General features: G+C 34.0%; 1 protein-coding gene across 1 annotated transcript; it reads right to left on the minus strand.

The window, feature by feature from the left end:
* Nucleotides 1-2,345: 2,345 nt before the first annotated feature.
* On the minus strand, nucleotides 2,346-6,657 carry LOC111373397 (cellulose synthase-like protein G1). The gene is made up of 8 exons (XM_022995924.1): nucleotides 5,962-6,657; nucleotides 5,265-5,351; nucleotides 4,659-4,787; nucleotides 4,210-4,422; nucleotides 3,999-4,098; nucleotides 3,703-3,884; nucleotides 3,272-3,619; nucleotides 2,346-3,012 (listed from the first exon to the last, which is right to left on the minus strand). The coding sequence occupies exons 1-8, from the start codon at nucleotides 6,598-6,600 to the stop codon at nucleotides 2,548-2,550; spliced, it is 2,163 nt and encodes a 720-aa protein (XP_022851692.1). The 5' UTR covers nucleotides 6,601-6,657; the 3' UTR covers nucleotides 2,346-2,547.
* Between the last annotated feature and the right edge of the window lie 3,509 nt (nucleotides 6,658-10,166).

The following is a 10,166-nucleotide window of genomic DNA, read 5'->3' on the forward strand; positions in this document are numbered from 1 at the left end:
CATGTGGAACGAATGATGGATGAACGGTAGTAGGAAAAACCGTAACCGAAGGGGCAACAATTGTAGGAACATCGGTTGTATTATTAATAATCATCATTTCTATTACAACACAAGAGATAAATCAATTCCAAATTTTAACGGAAATTCAAGAAGGTCTAGAAGAGTTAAACTGAAAATGCATTTCAATTTGACCAAAAACCAAGATTTTAATAAACAATATCACAAACAAAAAAATCGTCTTAAGATTGTTGGAAAATATGCAATAAGTGATATTCTTTATTAAAGTAAATAAATAACACATACAAACTTACGTGGATATGGTTGTCGTAACATTGCAAAGGACTATATAAGAAAGGTATCCAACGTTGATTTCTTTTCCTTATTAAAGTTTGAAACTTTAGTTATAGAGTTTTGGCCCCAACCTGGGTTAGGGGATCATTAGACTGTAGCTTGTTGTAGAAAAATTGAGACGAACTCTCAATAGATCATTTGTGCGCTTCAACCATGCATCTGTCTTTTCGAGATATGCAAGAGTGGTTGAAGCAGACATTTCAAAATGATAGCACCGAGGATATATTGGTCAGGTCAATCTTGTATTCATCACGAACCATTTTCCTTGGCTAATTATAATTTCAATTTTTTACTTATTCGCTATTGTGAATATAGTGAGCGTATTTGGATGCATTTCTTAGGAAAGAACAAGTCGAACTGATCTTAAACCAAACAAGAGACATATTGGCATCCAATAAAGCACTGCGTATATTAATACAAAATTGAATCTCATTTTGATGCCGTATTGACAATACAAAGTCCACTTTAAACAGATCAAACACACAACACTGAAAATTCATTCATCCCCTTATGGTTATGAAGAGGAATTACATCTACAAATATACCTTTCACTCTTTCATAAAAAGTGAAATAAAAGACATTGTAAAAAGTAAAATAAAAGGATCAACAATTTCATTTGCCCATTTTTGGTATCAGTCCTTCAAAAATTGGAACACTTAGAACAAGAATATAAAGGGAAAGAGCACCCTGTCCAAACATTTCTGCAATATTTCTTCCACTAATAAGCCCTGTCACCCCACCAATAAAGCACCCCAAATTCAATAAAACAAGCACTGATAAGGGTAACATGAACATTTTTGCACCTTGGAAGTCAAATTTTCCTTTTTCATATTTTTCGAGTTTTTCTTGGTCGATGGCTTTGTTCGTCAGGCGGAAACTAGCTTTAGCTACGCCTATCCACTTCATGAGAAAATCGAGGCATCCAAATAAGCAAGCGGTTACTGATTTTATCATCCATATTCTTTGTTCATTCCACCATGTCAGAATTGAGCCACCACTGGAAAGGACCTCATATAAATGTTGAAGAAGGGATGATACAAACACAGTTGCAAATGCAGCAAACCAGATATCTGTGACCTGAAACAGTAATTTACAAGACATAGAACTCGATATATAAATAAATGGAATTGATTTATTTAAGTTTATGAAACTTGAGTAAAATAAGCCTATGGGAGCTCTTTACTCCTTATCTAGGAGTAGCTTCCATGAGGGTGTCTCTAAAAATGAGTGGCCCTCCTCATTAGAAGCTCCTAGAATGAGTCTTTCTATCTTTAGGCACCCTCTGGCACCCTGGTGCAATTAGCATCTCGAATAAATTTAGAGTCGACTTTTCTATTACAACACAAGAGATAAATCAATTCCAAATTTTAACGGAAATTCAAGAAGGTCTAGAAGAGTTAAACTGAAAATGCATTTCAATTTGACCAAAAACCAAGATTTTAATAAACAATATCACAAACAAAAAAATCGTCTTAAGATTGTTGGAAAATATGCAATAAGTGATATTCTTTATTAAAGTAAATAAATAACACATACAAACTTACGTGGATATGGTTGTCGTAACATTGCAAAGGACTATATAAGAAAGGTATCCAACGTTGATTTCTTTTCCTTATTAAAGTTTGAAACTTTAGTTATAGAGTTTTGGCCCCAACCTGGGTTAGGGGATCATTAGACTGTAGCTTGTTGTAGAAAAATTGAGACGAACTCTCAATAGATCATTTGTGCGCTTCAACCATGCATCTGTCTTTTCGAGATATGCAAGAGTGGTTGAAGCAGACATTTCAAAATGATAGCACCGAGGATATATTGGTCAGGTCAATCTTGTATTCATCACGAACCATTTTCCTTGGCTAATTATAATTTCAATTTTTTACTTATTCGCTATTGTGAATATAGTGAGCGTATTTGGATGCATTTCTTAGGAAAGAACAAGTCGAACTGATCTTAAACCAAACAAGAGACATATTGGCATCCAATAAAGCACTGCGTATATTAATACAAAATTGAATCTCATTTTGATGCCGTATTGACAATACAAAGTCCACTTTAAACAGATCAAACACACAACACTGAAAATTCATTCATCCCCTTATGGTTATGAAGAGGAATTACATCTACAAATATACCTTTCACTCTTTCATAAAAAGTGAAATAAAAGACATTGTAAAAAGTAAAATAAAAGGATCAACAATTTCATTTGCCCATTTTTGGTATCAGTCCTTCAAAAATTGGAACACTTAGAACAAGAATATAAAGGGAAAGAGCACCCTGTCCAAACATTTCTGCAATATTTCTTCCACTAATAAGCCCTGTCACCCCACCAATAAAGCACCCCAAATTCAATAAAACAAGCACTGATAAGGGTAACATGAACATTTTTGCACCTTGGAAGTCAAATTTTCCTTTTTCATATTTTTCGAGTTTTTCTTGGTCGATGGCTTTGTTCGTCAGGCGGAAACTAGCTTTAGCTACGCCTATCCACTTCATGAGAACATCGAGGCATCCAAATAAGCAAGCGGTTACTGATTTTATCATCCATATTCTTTGTTCATTCCACCATGTCAGAATTGAGCCACCACTGGAAAGGACCTCATATAAATGTTGAAGAAGGGATGATACAAACACAGTTGCAAATGCAGCAAACCAGATATCTGTGACCTGAAACAGTAATTTACAAGACATAGAACTCGATATATAAATAAATGGAATTGATTTATTTAAGTTTATGAAACTTGAGTAAAATAAGCCTATGGGAGCTCTCTCTGAAAATGAGAAAGTCCTTATAAGAAGCGCCTAGAACGAGTCTTTCTATCCTTAGGGCACCCTGGTGCAATTGGCATCTCGAATAAATTTAGAGTCGACTTTCTGCACCTATAATACTATGTAAATAAATAGCCTTGAACCTACACAAATTTACCTTAGGAAATAGGGGAATTCCGAATAGGAAGCACAGCTGAGGAACGACACCATATAACAGGCAGGCAATGGAGAAGAAGTGCGTAAACACAAAGTATCCATAGCACATACTTTGAAGAAGAGACATTCTAGACGTCCCATAAGTGAGAGGGCTGAATTTTGAAAAGCCTACTTGAACCAATCCAGAAGCCCATTTCATTAGTTGAACCAAGGCATCCTTCATGTCAATGGTTGTGCAACCAAGAAAACATGGCCTTTTCGGATAAAGATAAACCGATTTCCATCCTTTACAGTGCAAAAGATAACCAGTGAATGTGCTCTCCAGCAAACATTCATAAGAATAACCAATCTGTAATCATACATTTAGCAACAAAATTCATTCAGTTTTCATTATCAAAGAAAAATGAAATGAAGTTTGCTAAGTTAACTTACTTCTTTCCCCCATTTCGTGTTTTCTTCGAAAGTGCAGGAAGCAAGATTCTTCGCCTCTTCTAAAGTTGCATTCAATAAATTTTCCTTTCCCTTAATAACATTCTCTCCTTTGAGTGCTTTTAGTGAAGTAATAAACTTGCTAGAGAGGCCAAAATTCTTTTCTGGCTCATCAAGAAATTCATCTGTCCATCATTAAAAATTAATATAGTAATAATTTTCTCCTAATTCAAAGAATCATACATATTCATAGAATACTTAAATCGACTCCACAAGAAAAATGCATATGGGACTAAAACCTTCATTATTGGGGCGACCATATAAGGCCTTCTTCTTCAAATAATAGCCAGTACCCGCGCAAACAGTGCCATTTATCCCATCCATGCCTTGGTACTTAGTCTATATACAAAAAAATGTGATCTGATTAACTTTCTATAAAAACTCGAAGCACTAAAATTACTTTTAAGTAACTTTTTATCTCTAAATCTAAAAAATGAACTGCATTTGTACCTTGTAAGCAGATCTTGCTTGGCCATCATAAATATCATTCTTGCTGACATTGTAGAATATTTGAGGATACTGTATATAAGAGAGAGAGCTTGATATCTTGGGATCAAGATGGAAGCACATTGCTTGTTTAGCTGAGGAAGGATCATTGCAATACATGTCACAATCTAATACTAGTACGTAGGGCGCATTGCTCATTATCCCAGAAACTCGAAGCTGCAATAGCAAAAAAAGAGAGATACATTATTTTTACGTTATATATTTTAAGTGGAGGATGTTCGAAGTCAAATCTCACGTCGCTTATAAATACAAGGAGCAGCACAAGCATTCATTATCATTATTTATTTATTTTTTCATATTTTTTTAAGCGACATGGGATTTGGACCTAAACAAGTTCAAATTAGATGATGGCTCGTTTAAGCGATCAATCTTGAAATTCTACTGCTACATACAAGAGAATTGAGGGCTCCTGCTTTGAAACGCTGAGGGTACGAAGGTCTTTTCTCACGTGATACATAAACAAGAAGAGGCATCTTTGATTTTTCTTCTATTCCTTCATTCTTCTTCGAATCATAGATCACCTGCAATAAATTCAAGTATTTAAACTTTTATTTTCAGTTATTTTTTATTTCTTATTTACAACTAAAATGAATAATATGTTGAAATGGTCAAGCATAGATTACTTTAAAAATAATTTACATATTTCCAAATTTTGATTGACAAAAAATTATTTATTTTAAAATTTACTTTGTTTTTATCAGTAAAGTTTTAATCTGAGCCAAACATGCACTAAAAAATCTGAATTCAATTATCATAGCACTTAATTTAAGTCATATCTAGGTGTATATTTAAATTTATCAAGTGGCAAAAACTATAACTTCAGAACAAGAGCTTATTTTAAATATGATTGAACAATTTGCATAACATACTAATTCTTTATCCACTCTTTGTGCATGGTGTTATTATAAATATTATTATTGTTGATTTAAAAATTATACATTTCATTTATGAACATGTAGATATGTAAAATTTAAAAATAGTGTAGAGTTAATACGTACCTCGACGTATGGGGGTCGATCGGATCTAACAGAGGCATCGACCTCAGCGGCTTTTTCCACATTTCTCTTGAAAGATTCATATTTTGACTGCAAAATATTTCGTAACTTCAGAGATGCATATAATTTTGTAACAACATGATCATCAATCGTGATGCATTTCTTAATGATAAGATTCAAACGTGTAACTTCTATTGACTTATTTTGAATGTAATTGAGTCAATATTTTCTTAGAGCAGAATGAGCGAAATCACAGTCGAAAGAGGGAACATATTCAACAAGAGACAAGGCTGGTAATGACGATCCTCTATCTGCAGTTACGACGACAGTGGTAAGAGCTTTTTCTTTGCTCACATCTAATCTTTTCACGTACTAATGACTTCTTGCATCTCGAAATAAAAGCATTTTGCCACCAGAAATAGTCCTGAAGATCTTTTTTATGACAGGAGAAAAAAAAAGTGTCTTCTCCTTTGCCCTTCTTGACCGAGTTTCGTTTAAAAGAAAATAGGGTAGATAGAGCTTTGATCCGTGTGGGGCTGATATCTCATCAGTATACTTCAAAGTCAACTTATAAACAGATCTATTTATCAAGATTTTTAGTGAAAAATGATCTCTATTTTTAGGAAGTTATTGAAAATAAATTATAAATTAAGTTGTCTATCAAAATATTTCAAGAAAAAAATGCCCACAAAATAATTACCTTAATATTTTGTTCCTCAGCCTTGAATTCTTGACTCCAAAGAAGCCTTTCAGCATCCCCCAGCCATGAAAAATATGCCTCTGGACATCTAGTCTTGATTTCATATTTCCTACAAAATGGAATCCATGACCTAGCAAATTCATACGCCTCCTTGATAGCATACAGTGTCACGGCGGCACCACCATCATCCGAAAGATAAACTGCCAGTTTCTCCGCCGGATAATCCAGCGCCATGGCTGACAACACCGTGTTCATCACCTCTACCACTGGCTCCTTTGTAGGATCCGCCGTGCATACAAACACATCCACACCCGGCAACTTCTCATCCCTCGGAAGATTCTCCCGCACCACCGTCCGGACCACCGGCCGCCACCGGAAAGCTTGAGTTAACACCCAAATAAAGGTGAAAATCATTTCAGAAATCGTAATAAACATCCACGAAACAAAAGGTACACTGCCATGCAACAGATTCGAGATTCTGTAATAAAGAAGCGCCGATATGGCTATGGCGTGAAAAAACATATGAACCCTACTAAGAATGGCACGTGGCTTCTGAATTTCGCAGGTGTGAAGAGGTGGGCCTTCCATTTTTCTGCCTGCAGTTAAACCATAGCTTGCGTGAAGAGCGCCGGTAGCCATTATGGTTTCTTGAGAAATTTTTTGCTGTATAATTGATTATTTTGATTGATGTTTATATAGGATTACTTTAGTGCTAGAAAACAATTATTAGAACATTTTAATGTTCAGCCTTGTCAGTATACTTTGGTTTCATCTGCTTTGAGAACTTGGCTTACGAAACCTTTTGCAATAAAAAAATTATAGATTGTTTATTATTAGTTTGTAATTTAAGGATAATTTGGATTCCTTGGAGTTGGAGATTACAATGTGAGAAACAAATGATGAGAATATAATAGGAAAATATTTCGTGCAATAGAATGCTTGTACATGTCGTAATCTAGCTGTTGATGATGTGATTTGTTTAACGAGATTGGTACATGTTGAATAGAGTCAATTAGTTAGAGATAAAAAGGAGAAGGCAAATTGAGGTTGCAGCAAATGGTTGTGTGTTTTTCGTTTTAACTTTTCAAACTGTCGACATGTGTCACCCATATTTTTAAGTCTATTTTTCACCCTGAATTTGTAGCCCTGTCGGGTACATGTAACGGAAAATTCTATATTTATTTGTTATATTTTAAATTATTATCATCGATTTTTAACAATTTGAAAAATATATATATTTAAATAGTGTATAAGGTATCAGTCACAATGTTGTCCATCGACAACTATTGACAAATAGCTCATGATGATTAACGATGGAATTGGCATTGATTAGCCACGAAAGAGGGAATATCCGTCAGAATAAAGCTATTCTTCTAGGCTTAAAAATAGGAAAGTGAGGAGAAAAATTGATGTCAGCAAAAAACGTATGTTAGCAAATGATAGGGTGTTTTTGTTTTAAAATTTTAAAATGTCCAATCATGTGTCGACACGTGTCTAATCTGAATTTAAATCTGGATGTGTAGCATGATTGTATCTGTCAATGATGACGTGGGACATAAGTGATGATCAAACTATTTTATTTACGGACATTTTGTCAATGATGACGTGGGACATAAGTGATGATCAAACTATTTTATTTACGGACATTTTGTCAATGATGACGTGGGACATAAGTGATGATCAAACTATTTTATTTACGGACATTTTGTCAATGATGACGTGGGACATAAGTGATGATCAAACTATTTTATTTACGGACATTTTGTCAATGATGACGTGGGACATAAGTGACGATCAAACTAATTAATTTTAATGTGATTCGCAACATCAATACAAATGGCATTGAGTTGACTTTAATTTTGGAACCATGCCCGGAGAAAATTGTATTTATGCTAAACCATGTGTTGTTGAATAAAATTGTTTTTAGATAACTTTTAATCCTATATTTTATGTGATTCGCAATTTTTTAAAGATGAATTCAGGATTTGATTAAAAATAATAATAATAAAATTAAATTAAATCAGGCTACCAAAAAAAAAAAAGAAAAAATAAATAAATAAATAAATAAATAAATAAATATATATATATATCAGTTCAATTTTCAATAATTTTTAAGTTGCATACGTCATCAATTTTAATCAAAATTTACTAAAAGCTCGATTTTTAGCCAAAACAAACATGGACGTAATTAAGTAAATGTATGTGTTTTTTCTCCAACGGAATAAATTTTACAAACGTATGTCTAATATGTTTTTACCATGCTCCTTGACAACTCGCACAATATCCGTGCAAATGGCGTTGACTTGATTTTAATTTTGGAACCATGCCCGGAGAAAATCGTATTTAAGCTAAACCACGTGTTGTTGAATAAAATTGTTTTTAGATAACTTTTGTAGCAAGATTGGAATATCAGACAGGAAAATTATGATTTTATTTTATTTTAACAAATATTCGTTTCCGAAACGTTATATGGGAATTAGACAATTTCAAATAAAAAAGTGAGGGTGTCTTTGAAATTATCGAAAACCTCAAGAAAGATCCATAATTTGTCCATATGGAGGTAGTAAATACAAGACTTTTCAATATGAATAATGCTATTTGCAGTCATTCAATGTCGCAATCGTCTTACGTTATATATATGTGGCGGTTGATTATTTGATATATCAGGTAAGAAAAAACTGCAACATTAATATATCAAATAACAAACTGTTATGTATGATGCTACATCGACTAACATCAGTGATCGATTATAAATAGCATTACTCTTCCAATATTAAAGAATGCATAGTCCTTATAATTATTGAGCTGTAGGAATATGTAAATAATAAGTTATACCGCATATTATAAATCTCAAAAAATGTGTGATTTTGTATATTTGACCAACTTAAAAAGCGCGTATGGAAAGCATTTAAAAACGATTTAATTATAAATAGATGAGTTGAGTGATGAATAAATAAATAAATAAAACTTATAGATCTTTCGAAATGTTAAAATAAAAAATGTGGAAATTACACAAAATCATACTTTAAATATTCAACCTTCTAAAATCAGATTGAAAATTTGATATTTCAAAAATCAGATGTTTTATATTTAAATATTAAATATTATAATACAAATTTTATTACAAACCCTAAATAATTATTGCCTCTCCATCTTTTCCCCTCTCTCTTCTCACCCGTCTCCCTCCCCCCCACTCTTAACCGCCACCTCTCAGCAGCTTTCCCCGGCGGTTGGAAGTGTTGGCGATGGCGTTGTGGTGATGGTCCTCTCTTCTCACCTGCCTCCCTCTCTTCTCTCAATCGCCTATTCTCTACTCTCAATAACCTTTCGACGGCACTTCACCCATAAGAAAACAGTTGCAATCACTCTCTCCACTCTCTGTAACGTAGCGGCAACACACGGCTGTGACGAACGGGGCTGTCGCGATAAGATTTTTGGGGGTGATTCGGCTATCGACAATACACGGTTGCTTAGGGTTTAGATGTGTTCTCTTTTGGTGATTATTGGTTGATGATGACTGAGGCGATGGTGGTGGTGGTTTTGGATCTATGGTTTACATTGATTTGGTTACTTCTGTGGTTCACTATCGGTTATTTTAGTTTTTGTGGTGGTGGCGCGGTGGTGGTGGTGGTTGCGGTTAGTGTATGGTGGGATGATGGTGGTGTATGGTGCGATGGTGATGGTGATGGTGGTGGTGGTGTGCAGTTCATATTTTTTTTCAAATTTTCTACTGCGTTGACAGTGGTGCGGTGGTGGTACAGGTGTTTGATAGTGGTGAGGCATTGGTTTTGGTTGTTGGAGTGGTGGTGGCAGCGGCTTCCATATTTTGGAGGTAGCGGGGCAGTAATGGTGATAATGATAGTGGTTGTGGTGGTCGTGAGTAGGAGATGGAGTTGAATGTTTGTGACCAATTATTAATTGATTGTGACTAATAATTGGTTAATTTGTAATACGTGACCTGAAAATTGTAACTGTGACTCCTAATTGATTAAGTTGTAACTGGAAAATTAATCATAACCAATTAATTTAATAATTTGCAATAAATAAATGAGTTGTGATCAATAAAAATTTTGATTTTGTGACTAATGAATAATTTGTGACCTATAAAATTTTTGATTCGTGACCGAAAATTAACGTGACCTATAAAATTTTTGATTTGTGACCAAAAAATAAGTTGTGACTAAAAATTAATTTGTGACTAATTA

Source organism: Olea europaea, unplaced genomic scaffold (genome assembly GCF_002742605.1).
Source record: "Olea europaea var. sylvestris unplaced genomic scaffold, O_europaea_v1 scaffold1126, whole genome shotgun sequence".
Classification (NCBI taxonomy): domain Eukaryota; kingdom Viridiplantae; phylum Streptophyta; class Magnoliopsida; order Lamiales; family Oleaceae; genus Olea; species Olea europaea.